The 25,229-nt window shown below is 42.2% G+C and overlaps 1 protein-coding gene and 1 long non-coding RNA gene across 7 annotated transcripts in view; one reads left to right on the top strand and one right to left on the bottom strand.

Annotated features, from left to right (window-relative positions):
• rptor (regulatory associated protein of MTOR, complex 1) overlaps positions 1–25,229 on the top strand; it is a 258,024-nt gene that overhangs the window by 76,490 nt on the left and 156,305 nt on the right. For all 6 annotated transcript variants that reach the window (XM_085162736.1, XM_085162737.1, XM_085162739.1 and 3 more), the window contains exon 5: positions 23,077–23,235. In XM_085162736.1, coding sequence (XP_085018862.1) covers positions 23,077–23,235 — 159 coding nt within the window. The remainder of the gene's footprint in view (positions 1–23,076; positions 23,236–25,229) is intronic.
• The window catches only part of LOC146516196 (uncharacterized), a 390,625-nt gene that overhangs the window by 317,719 nt on the left and 47,677 nt on the right, over positions 1–25,229 (bottom strand). The gene's annotated exons all lie outside the window — the stretch shown is intronic.

Here is a 25,229-nt window from a genome sequence, read left to right as displayed (position 1 = left end):
ACGATAAAAACCCTGAAAACCAGAAAACGAGCCTCAACTCTCCCGGCCCCACACCAAACAACTCACAGACCCGTACCGGTCCGTGGCCCGGGGGTTGGGGACCGCTGATTTAAAGGACACAGTAGTGTCAAAAGACTGTTCTCGCTCAGCATCCAGCTTGGATGTGGCCATCATGTCAAATCAGGGACACCACAGGAATCCATGTGGATGTCTGTCACCAACAGTTACATAACAGCAGTATTTGACGCCTCACATCCACAGTGCCATTTGAGTTATGCAATAGCTCAGACGTATTTCTTCTGTTTGGTCTCCGTAATAAAACATTTAAGGAACATTTCTCAAGGTAATTATCCAATTTGAACACCCATAAAAGCACCTGAGTTTATCTCTTTCATGCGTCTCAAAAGAGCTCGTCATTCTCTAACGTTGAACCACCTTGGGAAACTCTCACGTTGAATGCCTCTATCAGTGACATAAGTGTTTGAAAATGGAGCAACCAACCAATCAACCACTCCTTACCATGGCTGTCTGGTACATCTACAGTGATACTGATGCATTATCAGTCTTACTTGAAGTTACTCAACTGAAAGGGAAAGACTCACTTTCTAAAAGAATAACATGACCTTGATCCAACTACAACACATTACCTGCTGAAACCAGAGATGAAATCTTGAGGTCTCACACATGCTAACTCTAAGCTTTGCCTCAAGATTACCTTCCTTTAAATCAGAAGTGAGGACAAAACAAAGCCCTGGTAGAGCCAAGTATGGGTTTTTGCCATGAAAGTAGTCCCAGCTCTCACTTCAGTTTTACCAGAACTCCTGGTAAAGGCCTCCAAACCCCATTTAATGGTTAAAATTGTTTCAAGTCTTTCAAAAACACTGTGTCAGAATGGGCAAAGCTTCATGACTCCTCTAGGTTCCCAACGTGTCCTTACAAAAACATGATCCCCTAATGCTCCAAGACGAAACCTGGTTTGTTCCTCGTGCATTTGAACATTGGCATGGTAGCACTTTAGCTATAAGTCATATGAACCTCAAATATATGGTAGCACCATAAAACCAAAATATGAAATGAAGAAATCTAAAAGTCTTCTAAATATCGGTGTTAAAGCTTTGGAGGCAATTGTTATTGGAAGATGCAAATAGATTGACAACTTCTGGATTCATTCACACATCTGTATCAGGGTGTGTGCTGTAATAGGAAAGTTGTCTGCCTGTCTAGTTGTCATTGTCAGCCCCGGTTATGTACCGTTGATGCTGCTGCTGCAATTTTTCTCTTAAGCAAGAATAGACTCTGCGTCACACGCCGTCATCGTTGACGTCACATTGTTGACTGTTACACGGCACTGTGATCTACCACATCCGGTACAGTGCCAGCCTTTTCAAGTTTGTGTTAGGGGTGATATAAAGGTGATATAAAGGTGTAATAACATGCTGTTGGTGATAAAAGCCCAGACATGTCTGAGGACAAGAGAATTCATTCTCCTGAGTTGTGAAGATGCTTTAATAAAGTGAAGTAATTTTCCATGTGTTAGTTTTTTACTTGGATAGCTTTATCGATCCCACAAGGGAAATATATTGCAGCTTTAGTGTGCATCATTTCTTATGAAAAATAAGAAATGATGCAAAAACTAGTAGATATTTAAGTGTGTACTGTAAAAGTGGTGTATCCTCGGTCTTTACAGAAAGGAGGCTGTTCGTTTATGGCAAAAGACATAATTCATCACCACAATGTCTTTTTTCTTTAAAGAGTTTCCTTGAGCTTTAAATATAATATAAGGGAGAAAGACTAAGATAAACAGGTATTTTTGACCAATAAGCCCATCTTTCATTGGTCCATTCTGGCTCACAGCTTCCATTGTGTGATGTCTGCAGGTGCAGGCAGAACGAGGCCCAGGCGGCATTAAGTCCACTCTATTAGGTAGTCTGACACACTAGCCTCTGGATGAGGCAACCCTCTGAGGTCCAAAGACAATGATGGCTGCAGAAAACATAAAAGCTCATTTCACAAAATCATCTTGAGATAGTTTTTATGAGTTTTGTCTCTCCTAGGTCTTGCTGAGCAGAGGCTCTCTGTCATCTTGGTTATATTTAACTACTTTATGCTTTTGTGGACACAGAATACCCGCTGCTGTAAAACAATCTGAAAAAGTGATTATTTTATCCGGGTTGTCGTGTTTTTATAACAGCTGAAAGCCGTCATTATTTGTCCAGTACAGAGGAGTCACTGTAAGTCAAATAAAATACATTCAGCATTCCTCAAAGAATCGCAACGCCATTGCTCAAAATGATTTCAAACAATGTGAAAGGGTTAACACACTGGTGATGGCAGCTACATTATAGCCACAGCCACCCTGGGGCGCGCTGACAGAGGCGAGGCTGCCGGACACTGGCGCCACCGGGCCCTCTGACCACCACCAGTAGGCAACGGGTGAAGTGTCGCCCAAGGACACAACGACGAGACTGTCCAAGCCGGGGCTCGAACCGGCAACCTTCCAATTAACTCAATTCAATTCAATTCAATTTATATAGCGCCAAATCACAACAAAAGTCGCCTCAAGGCGCTTCATAGATACAGAGAAAAACCCAACAATCATATGACCCCCTATGAGCAAGCACTTTGGCGACAGTGGGAAGGAAAAACTCCCTTTTAACAGGAAGAAACCTCCAGCAGAACCAGGCTCAGGGAGGGGCGGCCATCTGCTGCGACCGGTTGGGGTGAGAGAAGGAAGACAGGATTACAGAATTACAAGGCGAACTCCCAACTCTTGAGCCACAATCGCCCCAGCGATGATATAAACCATATTTATGAAACTAAACAAATGCGTCCCATCTCTTTGCTAATCATGGTTATCGTAGGTTACATAATATTTTCCCTTTGACTCCGATTCTGAGACGTTCGTTGTTTTTGACAGATGAGGTCTAGTTAGAGTCCCAACTATTCCTCATTTCTACCAGCTCTCCTCGTGACCACGAGACAAGATAATTGCTTTCAGTCGCTCTGAAGCTGAGCGCGTTTTATTGTCAGTCACAAGAATAAACTGTCGTATTTTCACCTTGTGTGTAAAGCTGCTGTGATACTGACGGATCAGTAATTGAAATTTTGCAGGGATTGAGTTGTCTGCAGGTCCATTAGACATCAGGGTTTAAACTTGGTGTGTGAGTGAGAGAGAGGGGGAGAGAATGAATGAACTGGTGTGTCTGGAATGATACTCTTATGCTACGTATGAATTAACACAGCTGTAGTTTCAGTCTAACCCAGTGGGGTTCGATATGACTTTATTCTTTGGAATGATTTTGAATTCAATTTAAAATCTAATTAGGTTTAATGTTTAACGTTTGCAAGGAGCCAGGTTTATAAATAACTAAACATGAATCATTCAAAAACCCATTGTTTTGGCTGAGGCAGAGATGCCGTTATATCAAGTTGGCCTAATTATTGTTTACAAGCTTTATGTGAAAATGAGTCACAGTTATGAAATGCTGATGAAATATGTATTTGACATATTTAAAAAGATGGGTTAACCCCGTCTATTTTTTTAAAAAATAATCTACATTCTTGGAGTCACGACTATGAAGTTGATTTATTCAAACGTTCATTCGGTTTTAATATAACAAGATGGCGTCGCACACGTTGGTCGGTGGCTGATGCGTAGAAACGTATGAGCCAAGTCATCAGATGATCTGCTGGGATTGTGGATGAGCTCGACGAAACAGAATACGTTATCTACAGAAGCATTTCTCATTTCAGCTGGTAAAAGCGATAAATGCAGATAGCTCTTTGTTAATAAAGGAGAATAGATGAATATATAGTAAATATCAGAGCTTTTTATTTAAAAGCTAATAAGAATCGGTGACGGCAGAAGACGTGAACATCAGAAAAAGGTTTGGCAGCTGTGCCTTTTGTAGGTAAAGGCATTGAGAGGATGCCTTCAAACTAGGGATGCACCGATACCACTTTTTTGGAAACGACTACAAGTACTTGCATTTCAGTACTCGCCGATACCGAGTACTTAATAAAAACATGATTTAAATTTACAGGTAACAGCTTTAGTCCTATAATTTAACAAAAAACAAACAAACTAGCGACTAGTTTGGAATTAAGAACATTTATTTAAAATGAAAAGCATGTTGTATGCAACATATTACAGAATAAATAATTATAAAAAAACAAAATTTAATTTTAAATTTGTTCGTCTGTTTCTCTGTTTAGAAGTCTCACTAGCACAGTCACAGCTGGGATGACATCAGAGGCTAGTGCGTCGTAGCTGCTCACTTTTTTAGTTAGTTCCTCAAAGGGGGCGAGGATGGCAACAGTCGTCTCCATAAGAGCCCGTTGGTGAGCGGTGAGATAGTCAGGGAGTTCGTGCTCGGACACGCCCAGCACTCGCTTTTGCTCAATGAGGGACTGGAGCATGTAATACGTGCTGTTCCAGCGCGTCTGTACGTCCTGCTGCAGTCTCTTTATTGGCTGGTTGAGCTGTCCCTGAATGTCCTCGAGGCGGGAGTAGGCTAAGGCGGACTGTTTAAAATGCCCAACTATTTTCCGTCCCACTGCTATAGCATCAGCTATACTCCTCTGTGCTAATAAGCGTGGGTAAATAAGCGTGGGTAAACTCTTTGTACTCGTTGTCGTGTTGGGATTTTAGGTGCTTGATTAAATTACTTGTGTTAAATGCGCTACCTTTTGATCCTCCTCTGGACAATTTCGCTGAGCACAATTTGCAGTCCGCCTTTGTTTTCGCGTCTTCGTTCACTTTGAAATAGTTCCACACGGCTGACTTGTCTCGCCTCGCCTTCTCCCCGCTCTGAGCTGCAGCCAGGGCCTCGGCGCCTGTGATTAACCCCTTACATGCCGCTCAAACATAGACAGGTCTCAGACCGTGGTATCGGTCCTCGGTATCGGGGGACTTTTAACGAGTACTTTAGAAAATGTGGTATCGAGGCCGATACCCGATACCGGTATCGGTGCATCCCTACTTCAAACAGTTTTTTATGTTTCTACTCCTCACCAGGGTTTTAATAGTTTTGCAATTTTCATTAGTTTTTATTTTTATTTAGTTTTGACTTCAGATTTTCAATTTTATATCAGTTTTAATTAGTTTTTACCAATTGTTTGCTAGTTTAGTTTAGTTTTTATTTTTTTGAAAATCCTTAGTTTCAGTTTAGTCTTGATTAGTTTCAGTTATAGTTTTAGTTGTGTTTGCAATAATTAAGTGTAACAAAATCCCAGTTTCATCATATCAGTCATTCTCTTCTGCTCATCCTTGGGTGTGTTGCTATTCCAGCTACCATACTGCACCCTGGACAGGTCGCCTGTCTGTCGCAGGGCTAACACGCAGAGACAGACAACTCACATTCCCACCTATGGGTTCTTTAAATAAATAAATAAAGGCAGATGAACAACCATTGATACCAGGCAACTATAAAATGTATATCTTGGCCCCAATGAGACTATTAACTCTCGCAGCACCGGGTGTTCGTAATTTTGGTTCAAGTGAATTGATAAACTTTTTGAAGGTAATTGACTCACACAGTTGTGTAGATATCCCCGTCCTGTTGTCTCGGGATGCATCACGCTGCCTTGCCTGGGGTTAGCTTCTGTTTTCTGGGGATGAGGGTTGAGTGTGCTCCCTTACCTTCTCAAGCTAAGCTAGGTTAGCCTTCTTGTGTGAGCTTTTCAAGTGCACTTTAAGGTTTGTGGGATTTTTTTCCCTTTAGAAATGTTCCTCATAATTTGTCTGTTTCCACTACAAGACACTTGCTTTATCCAAAACACAGTCATATTCAAAGTAATCCCAAATTGGACTCTGGCGCTTTCTTCCGACTTTTCCTGACATGATTCTGCGCGTGGACGGAGCAGCGACACAGACGACTCGACTAACGTACTGCCACCTGCTGGCATAATGAGACACAGCAAGAAAAAAATCTGGAAACTAAACTTCATTTTCACCCTTGACTCTTGTATGACATGCACACATCAATGAAAACTAAACACATTTTTGCTATAAATTCAGTTAATTTTAGTTAGTTTTGTGAACACTCATTATAGTTTTAGTTAGTTTTCCTTTTTTTTTTTTTTTTATTTCCGTTAACGAAAATGTTTTTTCACTTCTAGTTTTCGTTATTTCGTTAGTTTTCGTTAACGATAATAACCTTGCTCCTCACTTGTTTTAGTTTCCTCTTCAGTCTCAAACATAGACAGGTCTCAGACCGTGGTATCGGTCCTCGGTATCGGGGGACTTTTAACGAGTACTTTAGAAAATGTGGTATCGAGGCCGATACCCGATACCGGTATCGGTGCATCCCTACTTCAAACAGTTTTTTATGTTTCTACTCCTCACTTGTTTTAGTTTCCTCTTCAGTCTCCATATTTCTTTGGCGTATTTCACTTCTAAAAAGGCTGCTTTTGATGCTCAGATGCTGATTAGTGGTTGAGAGGACAAAGGTTGCCTTTGCTCATTTCCTCCCTCTGACAACAAGTGGCTGCTGCTGTCACCTTCATCCGGCTTAATGCATCCTTTACTTTAATTGTTTTATTTATTCAGATTTTCATTTGGGGCTTGAAAAGATGAGAAGCCTTTTCTTTAATGGGTAAAAGACATTACATTTCTTATTTCTCTTATTTTATTATTTGTTTTATAAAAACCATTTTGTGTTGCTTCGGTGTTAATGATGATGGATCAACACAGACTGAGTTTTACCCGTGCCCAGCAGTCATCGCCTGTTTTATTGTCTGCACAGTATGCTGATATTTGTCACAGAATAGTTCACCGAGTCTTGCAGCTAAACTGTGTGTGTTTAACTTCATCCTGAATGCGTACGGTGCTTTGAAAAGGTTGCCTGTTCTTAAGAGGTGACATGATGATGAATGGCAGCAGGGCTGGCACAGCGCACGCCTTTACAAAGAGTTTGTTTCCTGTAGCCTTGATGGAAATGGTGGAAGTGTTTTGCAGCGGTGGTGAAAGGTGGAGAAGCAACAGGCGAACAGCTGCAGTTTGTCTCAACCTCTGGAGACGGTCTGTCCTCACAGGAAGCTGGAGCTCCCCCTTCAGGTCAAGGCTGTTAGTGAGTCCATTTCTTTGCACAGGCACACTCGCGTCTCGCTCTCCAGGAAAACTGTAATTGGTACATTTAAATGGACTCTCCTAGGTGTCTTCCTCATACATATGAATTTGTCTTAATCTCTTTGTGCCACTTGAATTTTAAATGCTCAGCTGTCATGAATGTAAATCAGCAGCTTTGCTGAAGCATCTAAATACAATTGGGAATCATGTGAAATAACAGCTACAGAAAGTGTAAACACTTGTCCCACCTAACACTCTCGCCTTTCTGCACACCTCCCCCAGTTTCCACTATGAGTTCTGATTCCAGGCGCTGCACCTCCATCACTGCAGCTCCCCCACTAACGCCATTAAGCCATTCAGATACCACTTGATATACGTCGGGGCGAGCGCTGCGCCTCTCGACGTTCAGACGCTTTTATCCGATTATGCCCAAATTGAATCAGCCTGCAAGCTTTCCTCTCGCACTGCAAACTCTTCCAGATACGGGAAGTTGAAATGTTGGCATCTTTGATGAAGGTCTGTTCAGTCTGGCCGCTGTATGATGTGACGGAACAATGAGCAAGTGGTAATTTTATTCTGCAAATCAAGAGTACAAATCACAGCTCCCAACTGGGATTACACCATCCAGCGCCGTTTAATTAAAAATCACACAGCTGTAACATTTAAACACAGAGGTTCATAAATAAGTTGTATAGTTTAATGAGTAATGAAGCCTACATGATACCAATAAATCAGTGATTCTACATCTGCTTGTTGTCCGGGTACATGAAGAGTGCAGGAGTTTTAGAAACAGGAGTTCTGGTGGAGCTTTTATACTGAAATTCGTATTTTCTGTTTATCTAATTTTGGGTCTTCTCACCCTTATAGCAGAGCGGTGCAAACAATAACTTAATGTTGCACTGTAATAGGGCTGCCACGATTAGTCGACTAGTCACGATTACGTCGACTATCAAAATCGTCGACGACTGATTTAATAGTCTACGAGTCGTTTGAAGCTTTGTAAGATCACAAAAGACGCAGGAATAAGTAGTAGGATTTAAGAGTGTAATAACGGACTGAAACAGAAGATGGCAGCACTGCATGTACAAGGATGCCAGCTGCCGTTAAACCCCGAAGAAGAAGAAGCTCTGTCCCAGAATTCATAGCGCGGCCCTGCTCAGTTTCCAACAATGGCGGCAGCTAGTTAGTTTTAATATTACTCTTATTATTCTTTCTGGGTCACAAAATAAACGTTTAACATATTTTCAGGCGAGAATGTAGCTGTGTAAACCTCAAATATCTGCTCAGTTTATCAAGACATCACATATTTTCAAAAGCGCTCAGACGTTTTCGGAGACGTCTGTTAGCCACTAGCTCGATAGCTAGCCGGGGGCTAGGCTCACTAGAGCCGTGAGAACACCGGACTCCCGGCAAATCGTTTTCAAACCCACCGCCGTCTTTCGCTACTCAGGTTAAATATATATAAGTCACTTAGATAACTTAAAAATGTTATTGTTTGGCTTTTTTTTCAGTATTTTATTTGTTCCTGAGTAAATCGGTTTGGCTGAGAGAAGTTATAGTTTTTACACAGATGGATAAAGTCAAGCAGACAACTGATTATCAGAAGTGTGAGATGCTCCAGAATATACTCCGGTTTCCCGCTATATTTTAGATAGCAAGGAGTTTATTAAACTTCACCAAAACAAACTATCATCTTGTCTTTATTTTTAGTTAGCACATACCTTAAACACTTAAAGCTGTAAGCTAATGATAGTTATATAAGAGCAGATGCTGCTGGTTCAATAAGCCGTACGTTTTACGTCCAATGGATGATGATCTGATTAGTCAACTAATCGCAAAAATAATCTGTTGTTATGTTTACATACACTGCTAAGATGGTGAAGGGTTGCTTTACAAGAGGGACTGAATATGAACATATACTCAGTTATAGGGTTGCCAACTCCCTGAGAAATAAATAAGGGACACCTCGTGGCCAGGGCCGGGCGACCCAGTTGTCTTCACCCTTCCCAGTGTGGTGAATTTTTTAGCTCTTTTTTTGTGTGTGAAATTATTTTTTTTAACCATTTGGCTTGAATTTGATTTAAGTAGATGCGTATTCTTTATGATATCAACACATGGGAAACAAACATCATTTAGCCATTTATTTTTAGCTCAAAATGACAACATTAACACAATAAAACAGGTCTCTTTCTTAAACAGAAGCCTGTCATGCTTAACTTTTGAGAATAAAAGTAAATCTTTCTTTAAAAGAACTCTGTCCTGCTTAACTTAAAATTATATAAATTAATAGAAAACAATAGAAAGAAAAATATTCTTGTAACAGTGCACATTTAGTGCATTTAGTGCAATTGGCTTCAGTAGAGGCATTATTTCAGCTTTTGCTCCCGTTTGTAAACCCACTTGTTCCCATGATTACGCATCATAACTCATCATCATTATTCATCTATGTATTACTTTTATGTATTACTCATCTATTTGTTGTAATCATCTATCCTTGCAGTTGTTTATTACACAAAATAAATTATATTATCACACTTCTGGCCACATAGCGCTGATATTCACTGCACATGCCCATTTTAACCTTAACCAGAGGGTTTAAAAACAAACAAACCAGTGTTTACCATATCTGCTTCTGCCGTGGCCTGGTGGACAAAAATTGGTTAAGGGTTCCCCGAGCTTTCACGCCCCTCATGTTCTTCATGTGCCCACCATTAGAAGCACGCCTATGGAAAAAGTGCGCCGGCACACAGTGCAGTGCGCTTTATAGGTGTTATCGTGCACTTTTCCAGCCAGGTGTTTTCCTTTTCCCATTCTTCCCTGTACTTTTGCGGCCTTGTTTTCTTTCTCTGAGAGGAACAAACATTGCTGGTCTAATGCTGGGCTTACACTGTGCGATTTTTGGCCCATTTTGAGCCGATTTTTGAGTCGTGCGACCAATTTGGTGATCGGCCCGATTTTGGGTTCATCGTGCATCGTGTAGTATACGTGGGGTAACGAGAAGCGATTAACACCTCACGACCAGCTCCCGATCATCAATCGCTCGTGAGGGTGTCACCGCAGCCGCTCACGCGCAAACACGTAAACGTCGGTGAAAAAGACGGAGCAGCAGTGCAGCGTGTGATCTGGACACAAGCGATGGAGGCACAACTTGTAGAACTTTGGAAAGCTCATCCGAGCCTTTTCGATGTGGCATCACCAAATTATCACGACCACAACAACCGTGAAAATAGTTGGATGGACATTGCTGCTCAATCACAGCTGCCTGATCATGTTTTTCATTAGCAGTTTAGCAAAGTTGATGGTGGTGTGTGTCTGTGTGAGTGAAAGACAGAGAGGGAGAGCGAGCGACAGATTTTCTGTTATAACCTTCATTTTATGGAGGCACAGTGTGAGCACTCAGGTCGCATCAGAGCATCGGGCGGTATAGTGTGAGACCCTGCATCGTGACCTACGAACTTATAACCCATGCGAGCCAATCGTGCAGTTTGAAAATTGCACAGTGTTTGCCCAGCTTCAGGTGTACTGTCGTCTGAGACTTGCACCGCAGTGTCGGCGTTTGTTTCCCCGTTGGCCATGCTTTTTGTTGTGGTCATCTGTTGTCTTCCGGTATTTTCTCCGCAAGCGACCTTTCCTCAACCAATGAGATGAGCGGTAATCTGAATTGTCATACTCGAATTGTCATAAGTGCGCTGTCAGCTCATTGGTCACAAAGCAGGAGCGGGGCTGGGAATTATGTTTTCAAACAAAGCGTTAATTACATTAAAACTTATAGACTACTTTTGATTCTCACTGTATTACAGGACAAAGTGCGTCCCTTATTAGCTCAATACGGGACGTGTACTTTTGTTTCTAAATACGGGACGATTCCGTTTTTTAAGGGACGGTTGGCAACCCTACTCAGTTACCAGTAGGGGGCTCTGTGACTAATAGTGATAGAAGGATAGAAGAAGAGAAGTGTATGGTGATACGTTTTGGATGGCTAACTACTGCTGAATACACGTTCCATTCTAAACCAAGCCGTCTCCGTTCTTCTGTCGAAACACCACAAATTGGCGACGAGGATGAGTGCATCAGTTCCGAGTCCACCATCTTTTCTTCCACATGTGGGTGAGCCGCCAATTCCATTTACTACATGGCGGAAAATATTCGACAATTACATGCTAGTAATCAATGCCACGGGAGACGCATGGCCGGATGCTAGGAAACGCCCTGTTTTGCTACACTGCTTGGGCCCAGAGGGACAGCGGTTATTCTACACGTTACCGGAGCAAGGTGATACATATGCTGACGCCATGAGCGCACTGGAGAAGCACTTTGTGCCAAAAGTGAATGTCGTGGCGTGCCGTCATACATTCAGACAGCGTATTCAACGAGCGGATGAGACTGTTTCTCAGTATGTGGTGGCTCTGAGAGCGTTAGCTTCATCTTGTAACTTTGGACAAATGGAAAGTGAAATGATAAGAGATCAATTAATCTCCAACGCTCATCTCAGCGCTGTGAAAGACAAACTGTTACTGGAGGACGATCTCACACTGGATAAGGCTCTAACTATTGCAGGTCAGGTGGAAGCAGCAGTCAAAAACGCTACTCTACTCTCCACACCCGGCTCGTTTCCGACCGCGCCTGTTCAGACAGTCGACGCGCCAAATTTCCACTCTCACCAGAAGAGAGGACCTCGCCCTGCTAAAGGCTGCACTCCAGACCAACGCAAACGGGGAGGTTCAAAGCAGCAGCAGCGGAAGTGCTTCAGGTGTGGTTCTCACAAGCACTTAGCTAATGATAGAAACTGCCCGGCTGCTTCTTCAAAATGCAACAACTGCGGGAAAAAGGGACATTTTGCCAAGGTATGTAAGTCGTCAGTCAGTGAAGTGAGAGAAGTAGTGGTTCCAGAATTGGCAGTACTGTGCGTGCAAGATGCTAAAATGATGGCAGCTATTCAAGATAAGCTTACCTGCACTGTCGACATTGAAACTGTACAAAGTGATTCTAAGACGGTAGAGCTGATAGTAGACACTGGAGCTTCTGTGTCTATTCTGCCAGAAACTATCTACAGACAGTATTTTGCAGACTGTTCACTGGTGCGACCTAAAGTCAAACTAGTTACTTATGCTAAAGATGAGTTACCTGTGATGGGTTGTCTGCCTGCATCAGTTGCACTGCATGCACAGAATGAAAAAGTTCCTGCTTCCTTCTACATTGTCAAAGCTGGTTCCCCGCTATTAGGCCTCGACCTCATTAGAGCACTGAACGTCTGCATCGTCGGAGGCAAAGTGGACCGCATTCAGGAAGAAACTGCAGATGAGCCGGATTCTACTAACTGGAAGTCTGCTGTATACAATGTTGATCCTATTCCACCAGCTCAACTTGGATGTGTTAAAGGGTTCATCCATAAAGTACAGGTAAACAACAATGTGCAGCCTGTACGTCAAAAGCTGAGACGCCTGCCATTAAGTGTACGTACAGAGGTATCAGCGGAACTCTCTCGCTTACTCAAAGCTGGCATAATTGAAAGGATCGATGCAGCTGAGTGGGTGAGTCCTCTGGTCGTGGCCCGGAAGCGCAAAAGGGAGTTGAGACTGTGTGTTGACCTTCGTGAACCCAATAAGAGCATCATTGCTGACTGCCATCCTCTTCCTCATATGGAGGATCTGTTTTCTGAGTTGGCGGGTGCCACTCACTACAGCCAGATTGACCTGAGCTCAGCATACCACCAATTACCTTTGCATCCGGAGAGCCGCAAGCTGACTGCTTTCATCACTCATGAGGGACTGTTCCAGTTCACACGTGTTCCATTTGGCCTAGCATCAGCACCTTCGGCTTTCCAGAAAATGATGCAAACGGTCCTGAAAGATCTGCCTGGTGTTCGCAACTACTTGGACGACATCATCGTCTATGGAACATCAAAGGAGGTGCATGATACATGCCTGCAAGCTGTCCTCCAACGTCTCAGAGACGTCGGCCTGCAGATTAATGCTGGGAAAAGTTCCTTCTGCCAGTCACACATTACATTTCTGGGCCATGTAATCTCAAAGGAAGGCCTGCGTCCAAGCCAACATCACCTTACTGCTATTGCTGAGGCTCCTGCTCCAAAGGATATGGCTGCATTGCGCTCGTTCCTGGGTTTGTCATCCTGGTTCAGTAAATTTATTCCAGATTATGCTACACTGGTGGAGCCACTGCGACAGTTGCTGAAAACAGACATGAAAGTTGAACTCCAGTGGAACGAGGCAGCACATGAGAGCTTCAGTAACCTGAAAAAACTCCTTCTGGAAAGTCCTGCACTTGCCGTCTATAACCCTGACTTACCTGCTTTTATCACCACAGACGCATCAGACTACGGGCTAGGCGCTGTGTTGACACAGTTACATCCAGATCAAGTGGAGCGGGTTGTGGCGTTCGCCTCCCGAACACTGTCTCCTGCTGAAAGAAAGTACTCCACCACAGAAAAGGAGGCGTTAGCCTGTGTCTGGGCGGTGGAAAGATGGCGTACATATGTATGGGGCCGCAAGTTCACGCTTCGTACTGACCACCAAGCTCTTACTACCCTTCTCAGCACCAAAGGTATGAACAGAGCGGGCATGAGAATCGCACGATGGTCTGCAAGGTTGATGTGTTTTCAGTACGATGTGCAGTACCGTCCTGGTGTTCAGAATGTCATCGCAGACTGCCTCTCACGGGTTCCCCTGACGTACTCCAGCACTGACATTGATGCTGAAAAAGACCTTCTCTTGGAGATAGCTGAAGTTTCTCCTCTCTTGACAGCGACACCGTTGGCGGATTTTAAAGCTGAATGTGAGGACTGCCCTGACCTTTCTCTGCTGCGACAGGTTATCCACTCAGGCTGGCCTAAGGTGAAAAGGTCTCTCCCACCTGAGATGCAGCCGTATTTCCTGGTGCGACATGAACTTGCTGTGGAATCACCGTTGGTTTTCCGGGGGACACGTCTGGTGGTCCCAAGGTCCCTGCGAGAAAAGGTGATATGCCTCGCACACGAAGGTCACCAGGGCATAGTTCGCACAAAGCAGCGGCTCAGAGAGCTTTACTGGTGGCCATGCATGGATACTCAAGTCCATGCGATTCTGTCATCATGCTCAGTCTGTCAATCGTGTGACAAAACGGCCAAAACTGCTCCTGCTCCCCTACAGCCGGTTCAGTTTCCAGATGGTCCCTTTCAGCATGTGGCCATTGACATTGTTGGACCTTTTGACCGTGGGTCGCAGGACTGCAGGTTTGCTATCACACTGGTCGATTACTTCAGCAAATGGCCAGAAGTAGCCTTTACTTCATCAGCTACTACAGACACTGTTATTAGGTTCTTGTCTTCAGTTTTTGCACGGGAGGGAAACCCTTGTGAGCTTACGACAGATAATGGACCACAATTCACTTCATCTGCCTTTGCTGATTTCCTGAAGGAAAGGGGCATCAAGCACATTAGAACAAGTGTGTATCACCCTCAAGCGAATGGGTGTGTTGAGAGATTCAACAGAGTACTGAAGGACTGTGTTCAGGCTGCACAGGTGTCCCAGAAGCCGTGGAAGCTCGCCGTAACAGAGATGCTACAGAATTACCGTGCTACAGCTCATTCAACAACTGGAGCAGCTCCGTTTCAGCTTCTCAGAGGGAGACCAATGAGAACAAAGCTAAATGTCCTGCCATTTCCCAAAGACACAGGACAGTATGACCAATGCAGGGCCAGAGTCTTTCACCAGCAGCGTAGGAGTAAACGCTACACTGATGCTAAGAGGGGGGCAAAACCTCCCCAGCTTGTGGTCGGTGACAGGGTGCGGATACGTAAGCCTTTCCGAGTGGGGAAGGGAGAGAGACAGTTCACTGATCCATTGTCAGTGCAGCAACAGACTGGACTGAGCACCTTCATCTTGAGTGATGGAAAGAGATGGAATGCAGCCCGTCTCTCACTTTGCCGAGCAGAGAATGCTGAGCTGTTGCAGGCTGGTGAAGGGGTTGAAAACAACACAAGAGAAACTCCTAAAAGACCTTCTGTTCCTAACAGACCGAGACAGTTACCAGCTTGGACCAAGGATTATGTAATGAAATGAGTTAAAAAAAAAAAAAAAAAAAAAGTGGGAAAATAACACGCTTGAGCTGTTGGATGCTAATGTTAAGTTCCATACTGCTAGTTCTGAGGTCCAAGTATAATAGATGATTGATTTACTGTGATTTATTTGTGAAGTTTTGTGACTTAAGGTTGTTAAGTTACTACAGTAACCTTAAACTGTACAAGTATTCATTATAAAGGACGATTTAGGCACCATAACAAGATGGGTATGTTAAGATCACAGGTATAGTTCAAACACCCAGTAGTGTTATAAGTGAAATAGGTTCAGCAAGCAGTATTGAAAATGCTGTCTGGTTGCAAAGTTTACTACTGATAATGTTATGTGCAAATAGTAATGTTACCATGCTAAGTAAGTAATACTGAGGTAGTAGAATTCTGTGAGAATGAGGAGAGATGTTATGTTTACATACACTGCTAAGATGGTGAAGGGTTGCTTTACAAGAGGGACTGAATATGAACATATACTCAGTTACCAGTAGGGGGCTCTGTGACTAATAGTGATAGAAGGATAGAAGAAGAGAAGTGTATGGTGATACGTTTTGGATGGCTAACTACTGCTGAATACACGTTCCATTCTAAACCAAGCCGTCTCCGTTCTTCTGTCGAAACACCACATCTGTGAATAGTTGACTATCAAAATAATCGTTTGTGGCAGCCCTACTGTAATATTAATAAAGTCTGTATCGATGGAGGGGGAGTGTTTATGGTAAGAAAGTTTTTTTTTTTCTGATTCTGACACTTTTAAAAATATTCAGGTTGAAGAATAAAAGTTGTGATAAAAGCTAGAAGCTGGAATAATAATGTGGTACCTAGAAGGGATCCCTGGGTGTGTCCTAAAGTTGGAGAACCCATATCTTACATGGTTAGTGACGTTTGTGTTGGGAAGTAAAATAATCAGTCTGCTGCAGGGTTGGGTACAAAATTGGCTGCAAAGCTGTACTGTTTTTTTTTTTTTTTTTTGCAGTTTCTTTGATCTCGGTGGATGCCATTTGGTTGATTAAGATACATGTTGCATCTTGTGATTGGGGAAAATGATTTGGCTGTTTATTTTTAAGCGTCAGACGCTGCAGATTAATGCTGAAGGCAAAATAAAATTTAATGGTTGCTCACTGAATATTAAAGGCGGCGATCAGTGCATGAATGTAGCGTTTTTATTTTTACATTTATTAGATGGCAACTTTGCAGGATGGAAAGTGAGAGGTTGACATGTAGCCATGAATCCAGGTTGGGATCAAACACTTGATGGTTTGGTAAGTTGTAGCTTTGGTGTACAGGACAATCATTAGTGTTGTGGGACCAAACAGAAAACTGGCAGAATGAGTGGTGGAATATGAAAATAAAGACTACTGTATAGGTCTGTTTTGAAAAATAGTATTATTTTTTAATATCAAGTAATTAAAAGTTGATATTTGTGTTCTATGAAGAGGATCTTAAATCAGTGGTAAAATGAACCCTGTGCAGATCTGATTTGGTGTCTTGTTTTTTGTTTTGTCAGCTGTAAATTTCGCAAGAAGTTAAAGTTGAAATGTGACTTCTTCTGTGATTCGAAGCCATTTGGCTGTTTGATAAACGGCTGGTTGGTTGTGTAACAGAAGGACCTTGGTGAGTGTGATAATGATTCAGACTGGTCTAAACGGGTGCTTTTCTGTTGCATAACTAGTTGACACCTCTGTGTCCTTTCATGCATGCACACAAACATTTCACTTAATGAGCTGAAGGAGCGCCAACAATGCACATGTCCTCTGTCTCCTACCGTTAGTCCTTTAAAGATTCTTGAGTACCTTTTCCGCGCAGGCATGAGCTTCACGCTGGTTTGCTCCTGCAAAATGACACAGCCCAGTGAAGTGTGGTCTAAAGTAAGCAAGAGGTGACAGCAGTGAAGCAGCAGCAACACAAACTAAGTGTTCTGCTTTTATTTTGTTTGTGAATTGTATCTACTGCTTTTGTTTTCTTATTGTGACTGCGCCTTATTCAAAAACAAGAGATTTCCAGAACCGGTACTATATATGTCATGTTTCATACACTTACTGCTATCAGCAGCTTGTTTAAAGTTCACACTCAGAAGTGTAAAAGCCTCCTTGTTTGCTCACAAATTGCACTTGCTTTTGTACCTTCTGTGATTCACTGTGTTAAAACCATTTTTCACAAGACGTCTATAAGCGTTGCACTTCGTGCATACTTTTTTTTTGTTTAGCTGAAATTATTATTGTTCGATAATGTGAAATGTGAAAACTTCTCTTAGGTGTTTGGCTTCCTGCAAAACAAAAACGCCTTTGTCTGAGTCAGTACGGTTTTGGATGCTTGTCTTTGGTCTGCCAGCTGGTTAGTCACTTGTCAGCTGATTCAGATCCTTATTTTTGGTTTGGTATTTTCAAATGTGAACGTGGTCTTTCTTAAATGGAAGAAAACATTCAGGTTCAGCTTGTGTCCTCTTCAAAACAGCACGTGAAAATCTACTATCACGTGTAGATATTACAGTCTCACTGTTACCTAAAATAGTCTCTTCAGTTTTCGTGGATTCATTTTGCTTTTCTGGCGATTCACTTGTTGATGTTAGTTCTCCATCAACAGCTTTGGCACCTGATAGCCACCAGTCTGCCATTAATATTGGAAGTTTTCCCAGGACAAAGCATCTTCTCTCTAAAAAGAACATGGCTTAGGTTTGCAAAGTTGCATCTAAACGAACCACGGGACCTCAGGAACAGTTATATCGACACAAACACCTCATACCAACAGTCATGTTTGGTGGTGAAGAGGTGGTGATTTGGACTGGCTCTGCAACCAGAGGACTTGAGCATTTTGCTAAAATTGAGTCAACCATGAATACCTCTGTATACCAATATATTCTAGAGTGAAATGTAATCTCACTGACAGCTACAGCTTGGATGAAATTAGTTCATGCCACAGCATAGCACAGATCACAAGCAGAGCATTAAATCTTTAACAAAATGACTGAAAAAGAAAAGAATCAGAGTCAAAGTCCAGACTTCAACTTGATTAAATTGCTGTGGCAGGATGTTAAGAGAGCTTAGCATAAATGAATATCCACAAACCTCAATGAACTGAAGCAGTGCTATGAAGCAGAGTGGGTAAACGTTCATCTGCAGGAATGCGAGGGACTGATAGTCATTACAGAAAACAGTTATTTCAAGTTATTGCTGTTAAAGGTGGATCTAAAAGCTACTGAACCATTGGAGTTCTTAGTTGCTTGCTTTTGCATTTTGGCTTAGTTTTCATTAAATAATGGCATCCCATAATAAGTCATCTGAGGTTGTATTTAAATAATCTTGCCGAGGACCAATTTTTCTGAAATCAGAACATCCTTTTTTCTTCACTCGTCCACTGTTCACTGATCTGTTTTCAGTTAAAATGATAAATACTATCCTGTGTGATTTTCCAGTTTCTTTTTTCCTTTTTATAACATGTTTCTGTGTCTGAGAGGAGAGCGGAAAGACTGCACAATAGGGCTGCACGATTAATCGTTAGAAAATCGCGATCTCGATTCATACTTATGTGCGATCTCATTTCCAAATGACAACGATTTTTAAAAAAAAGAAGAAAAAAAAAAGACGACGACGATTGTACCGCATTTTGATCCGGGACGTAATCTGCATGAAAACAAGCGCTCACTCTTCCTGCTCAACTAATGACAAGGGCGGAGCCTTATACCACGTGATACAGAAGCTGTGCCGTGTGATGCTAAAATTAGCAGGAAAAAACAACGGAGAGCACGTCAGGGATGACGAGAAAGTGACAGGAGAAAATCCGTCCCGGTCAACCACCCAAACATCAATAACGGGAACCTTATACAGCGCTTCCCTATACATGTCGAACTCCCGCAGGCACGAAGAAATTACGGAGGCTATCACTTATCACCTGACCAAAGATATGGCTCCATCAACACTGTGCAAAACGAGGGATTTAGGAAAATGATCAACACCCTAGACAAACGCTACACAGTGCCGTCCCGCAACTATTTTTCTATTGTTGCACTACCTGCTCTATACACGCAGTGTTGCGCAACGGTGGAGACGGAATTTCAAGCAGTACAACATTTTGCGGCAATGACAAAACGTGAGATATTTGTTGTTTTTATGTTTATTTATTGTTTTTATGTTCAGTCTCAACTGTTACGAAGTTGATGTGCAGTTAATAAGCGCAATAAATATTTATATTGGAAAAGAAAATCGTGAGAGAATCGTGATCTCAATTCTAAGCCAAGAAATCATGATTCTCATTTTATGCAAAATCGTGCAGCCCTACTGCACAATATACATAGAGAAACACTCAAACTGCAGATTTATGAAATAAAGACTTCCTGCACTTTTAAATGAGTATGAAGTTGCTGTGGAGGATGTGGACTTTGAAGTTTGGACTCAAGGTCACCTACTTTGTTGAAAAAGGAAGTTGATCTTAATAGTTTGTGCCCTTATGAGTTCTGCAGAGTTCCTTTTACATTTCTCCCTTTCAGAGCACTTGAACATGAAACATGGCGTCTTTACTTCTTAGTTACACGGAGTTCAGTTCATCTTCAGTAATTATTACTAAAAGTCTAAACCTGACTGCAGTGTAAGACACACTGTCCTTGAACAGTTTGGTTCTCATCCTGTTTACTAGTTGTCGATCATAAAAATATCTCTAATTAAAATGAACACAAGTAAGCTTCTGTTTAAGTATGTAAGCCTGAGGGGACTGATTTTGAGAGTTGGTGCTATATAAATAAAACTGAATTTCATTTCATTTTCTTGACTCAATGCACTAAAGCCATACCATGCAGTAGGTGCATCTACTAAAAATCTCGGATGAGTCCCAAAATCGGTGATATGCTTGTGAAAACAATAACACGAAAGATGTCATATATTATGTTCAATTTTATAACATTTACTCAGGGGTTGCACTGGCAGCTGCCTGTATTTTTGGATAAGTGGATTTATCTCTGTCATGATCCTGGGTCTTTTGACCCAGTGTTTTAAGTTTTAGTTTATTTGGATGTTGTTTATTTTGAAGTTCATTAGATTATCGAAGTTCATTTGGTTATTAGACTCCTTGTGTTTCCTTCCCCTGTATTTAAGTTTCCCTCACCCTTTGTGTTTCATGCTGCGTGTCTTATGTTATCAAGTTTGTATTATCATGTCTGTCTCATGTTTCCTGTTTTATTTTGAAGGAGTCGTGTGTTCTTTGTTCATTGTATTTAGTTTCACTTCCCTTGTCCTGTCATTAGGCTCATGTCAGTCAGCTGTTCCTCCATGTGTTCCCACTTCCCCTAATCACCTCCTGTGTATTTAAGTCCTCTGTTTTCAGCGTGTCATTGTCAGGTCGTCTGTTGTCCACGCCATGTTTCCTATGCCAAGTTTCTTGTCTAAGTTTTTCTTATTGTTTTTTTAGATTTCCCAGTTTAGGTTTGTGTTAATTTTGCTTCAGTTCGCCCTTTGTTTGTACCTTTTTTTACCAGCCATATTAAACCGCTCGCTTTTTGTTAACATTTCAAGTTCTGTTCCCTGTTCCTTGGAGTCTGCGTTTTGGGTCCTTTTGTCAACCCCTACAGTCTGCCCTCGCCAGACTGTGACAATCAGTCCTTCTGTAAAACTTCAGTCTACTGTATCATCATTATTATTATTATTAGGAATCCAAATTAACTTCCAACAAGGAGGTTAAGGTTTTGGTGGTGCTTGCGTGTGTGTGTCTGTCATTCTGTATTGAACAGCTTGAAAAGTTTTGAATGAATAAAACTTCGATAGAACTTTGTAGGGGTGTAAAGTGAGGTCATGTTAATAAACAATAGAAATTTGTCTCAAGCCCTTCAAGGTCATCATAATGATTTATTGGCTAATATATTGCTCTCCTTTAAGGTAAGTAGAGCCAAAGGTCAAAGTGAAAATAATGCTACATGTAGCTATTTAAATGACAGTGGGTTACAGGAGTGTAGTTGATTAATTTTCTTATAGCTTTGTTATGTACATTACTGTAACAGGTTATAACTGTTTAAATAAATAACTGCCACACATGAGCTACATCCACTTTAAGGGAAAATAATAAAAATAAAAACTTAAAATGAAGTAATTGTATATTAAAATGGGGGTTCGACAGGGCAAATAGGAAAAGTCTGCACTTTGCACTTGTTTTTACTGCACTACAAACATAAAAGTACTTAAAGTATGTTTAAAAAACAAAGAAAATAAACTTCAGTTACCTTAAAAGCAAATGCTGCACAGAGATGACTCTGCCTTGGCGGAGGTTTGTGCTCTCTGAGTGCTTCTTGTTTGTTTTGTTTTCTTGGTTTATGTTTCAAATAGAAAATAATTTCCAATCTTAGCCACTCTCACTGATGGAATAAAGCAGAGTGGTAAACTTGGAGTTCATCCTTCCTGAAACATCAGTCAACAGATCTCAAAAGGTTATTTATAGACCACAGTCCCATAACGATGCAACTCAAAGTGCTTCACAGAAAGATGCATCAATAAAGCTTGTTTCGGACATTACAGGCGCACATTATCCCCCCACATTCCTGCACAGTTTAAAGCTAGACTGAAAATGTTGTGCAAGATTATTCTCAAGTCCAACCTGCACATCAGCCGCCATACCTTTTAGTCTGCTCCGTCGCCTGATATGGAGAGAATTTAAAGAGGTGCCCTGTGCTTGGACACACTGTAAAAATTGATGCAGTCTAGGGCTGCCACGATTAGTCGACTAGTCACGATTACGTCGACGATTGACTGATTTAATAGTCGACGCCTCGTTTGAAGCTTTGTAAGATCACAAAAGACGCAGGAATAAGTAGTAGGATTTAAGAGTGTAATAACGGACTGAAACAGAAGATGGCAGCACTGCATGTACAAGGATGCCAGCTGCCGTTAAACACCGAAGAAGAAGCAGCTCTGTCCCAGAATTCATAGCGCAGCCCAGCTCAGTTTCCAACAATGGCGGCAGCTAGTTAGTTTTAATATTACTCTTATTATTCTTTCTGGGACACAAAATAAACGTTTAACATATTTTCAGGCGAGAATGTAGCTGTGTAACCTCTGTTACCCACTAGCTCGATAGCTAGCCGGGGGCTAGGCTCTCTAGAGCCGTGAGAACACTGGACTCCCGCAAATCATTTTCAAACCCACCGCTGTCTTTCGCTACTCAGGTTAAACATGATATATAAGTCACTTAGATAATTTAAAAATGTTATTGTTTGGCTTTTTTAGTATTTTATTTGTTCCTGAGTAAATCCGTTTGGCTGAGATTAAAGTTATAGTTTTTACACAGCTGAATAAACATCAAGCAGACAACTGATTATCAGAAGTGTGAGATGCTGGAGAATATACTCCGGTGTCCTGTTATATTTTAGATAGCAAGGAGTTTATTAAACTTCACCGTAACAATCTGCAAATTTCATAAAAATTTAAAGCTGTAAGCTAATGGTAGTTATATAAGAGCAGATGCATGCTTTTGCAATAAGCTGTACGTTTTATGTCCAATGGATGCATGATCTGATTAATCACAAAAATAATCGGTGACTAGTCGACTATCAAAATAATCGTTTGTGGCAGCCCTAATGCAGTCATATATATATATATATATATATATATATATATATATATATATATATATATATATATATATATTCAAAACAGACCAATAGGTGCTTTATACACCAAAGGCAGAATTTTCTTTACTTCCCAGCTAAGCTAAGGTGGAGGAAACAGCGTATAACCAAAATGTGGTTGTTTATTTGTTCAAAACCAAGGGTCAGTGAGTGCTGCTGAATCAAAGAAAAGGAAAACAGAAAGTTAGACTGACGCAGGACTACTGAACTGCAAAGGAAAGAAAAAATAAATGCAGCACATCTCCCTGCCCGAAACAAAACGCAGAGCAGCAGTGTCCTTGTTCCCAATTTGACTAAAGCATCAATCATTGTGACATCTTTTCTCCCTTCCTCTTTCAGGCCCGTTACAAGCAGAGTCTGGACCCCACGGTGGATGAAGTGAAGAAACTGTGCACGTCACTCAGACGCAATGCCAAGGAAGAACGAGTCCTCTTCCACTACAACGGCCACGGCGTGCCACGACCTACTGTCAATGGAGAGATCTGGGTTTTTAATAAGGTACCACAAATGCACAGATGATATCGGGCCTTCACAGATTTTTCTAATCAGACCTACACTGTCACGTTCACAAGCCATGATGGTGTTAGCTGTTTACTGCTGTCATTTCCAAGGACGATTTGATTATTTGTCGCTGAAATGTCACAGGCTGTGCTTACACGTGCACTAAACCAAAGCCAAGTAAATAAACATGTTTTCACATGCTTTCATTGGAGTAATGCTGTTTAGTCTCCAGCGGAGCTCATAATCCCTGCATTACTTCAACTTTATTCACAATCTTAAACTATAGGCAGTTCATTTTTGGACCTAATAAGATGTATGAGGTGCGATTGGAAAGTTTCAGGAGCGTGCCTGTGAAAATCAAAAGGCTATACATGATTTAATTTTGGGTGATCTCCCATTCAAGATCATCCTCTTATGTACCCGTGGAGTGACCTCAGCATTTCTATATCAGTCTTTAAACATCCCGTTATGTCACTTCATGCTTGTGCTTTGGCAATAGGTGCTGGAGATCGTTCATTTAGAAACATCCATCCATCTTCATCCGCTTTATCCGAGGCCGGGTCGCGGGGGCAGCAGCCTAAGCAAAGAGGCCCAGACCTCCCTCTCCACAGCCACCTCCTCCAGCTTATCCGGGGGAACACCAAGGCGTTCCCAGGCCAGCTGAGAGATATAATCTCTCCAGCGTGTCCTGGGTCTGCCCCGGGGCCTCCTCCCGGTGGGACATGCCCGGAACACCTCACCCAGGAGGTGCCCAGGAGGCATCCTTGTCAGATGCCCGAACCACCTCAGCTGGCTCCTTTCGATGTGGAGCAGCAGCGGCTCTACTCTGAGCCCCTCCCGGATGGCCGAACTTCTCACCCTATCTCTAAGGGAGAGGCCAGCCACCCTTCGGAGGAAGCTCATTTCCGCCGCTTGTATCCGAGATCTCGTTCTTTCGGTCACTACCCACAGCTCGTGGCCATAGGTGAGGGTAGGGACGTAGATCGACCGGTAAATTGAGAGCTTCGCTTTTACACTCAGCTCCCTCTTCACCACGACGGACCGGTGCAGCGTCCGCATTACTGCAGCTGCAGCCTCAATCAGTCTGTCGATCTCCGGCTCCCTTCTCTCATTTATATCATTTAGAAACACTGATGTTTATTTTCAGGAATTAGACAAAGGCGCACAGAGCAACATCTGGCAGTTGGTCCAGATGATGAGTGACGATTGTGTTTGTTTTTCCAGTGCGAAGTTGGCTCTCTGTCACGCACCACAGGTACAGGAAAAGAGTACTTTGATGTAGTCCAGTCATTTGTCGTAAATGAAGGAGTCCACATATCCCACAGGTTTTTGTAGTGCAATTAAAAGTTTCTGCACAAAGACAGAAACCGTGTATTTGTATCTTAAGGTATGAGTAGATACTGCATGCACCTTAGTAGCTACTATACTTGTTTTGGATCAGTCAGTATGGTACTGCTGGCAGTCAGCGTGTGTAACAGAAGCACTTTGGAGTAGTAACTCCTGAAGTGTTCACCTAGAAGCTTAAAGTGGACCGAGGCTCCTGTGGCTAAAATGCAGGTAAAAAAAAGATGTTTTCAGTTTTCAGTGTAACATTCTCGCAGTCAGAAAATAACTTGACAACCAGACATTAAATCAAATCTCACCTGGTTGCTGTGATCTCAGCATCGCACTGATGCGGACAGACTCGCTGACTTTGGGGAATCAGATATAAAATCTGGAGTTGTTCATCATCTTGTCCTGTAAGTAAGCACCTACTTAAAATGATGCACCGCTGCTGTCGAGCGCTAGCGTTCGGCTCCGCGTCCTCAGTGTACCCTCGGGCCTAATGTCCTCTCCCTCTTTTCTTTCGCATTTTATTCGGTATTCCTTATCCTATAAAATGAAGCTGCAGTGTCGCTGGCTGCTGTAACAGGACATCAGTGGGGGATTTGATGTGGACACGGGCATCACGGAAGGTGCGAAGAACCCAATTTTCCAATAAGTTTAGGGGA

The sequence above is a fragment of the Neolamprologus multifasciatus genome, chromosome 6, assembly GCF_963576455.1.
Source record: "Neolamprologus multifasciatus chromosome 6, fNeoMul1.2, whole genome shotgun sequence".
NCBI classification, from domain to species: Eukaryota; Metazoa; Chordata; class Actinopteri; order Cichliformes; family Cichlidae; genus Neolamprologus; species Neolamprologus multifasciatus.
The sequence above is the reverse complement of the archived record's forward strand: the minus strand, read 5'-3'. Positions and strand labels throughout refer to the sequence as shown.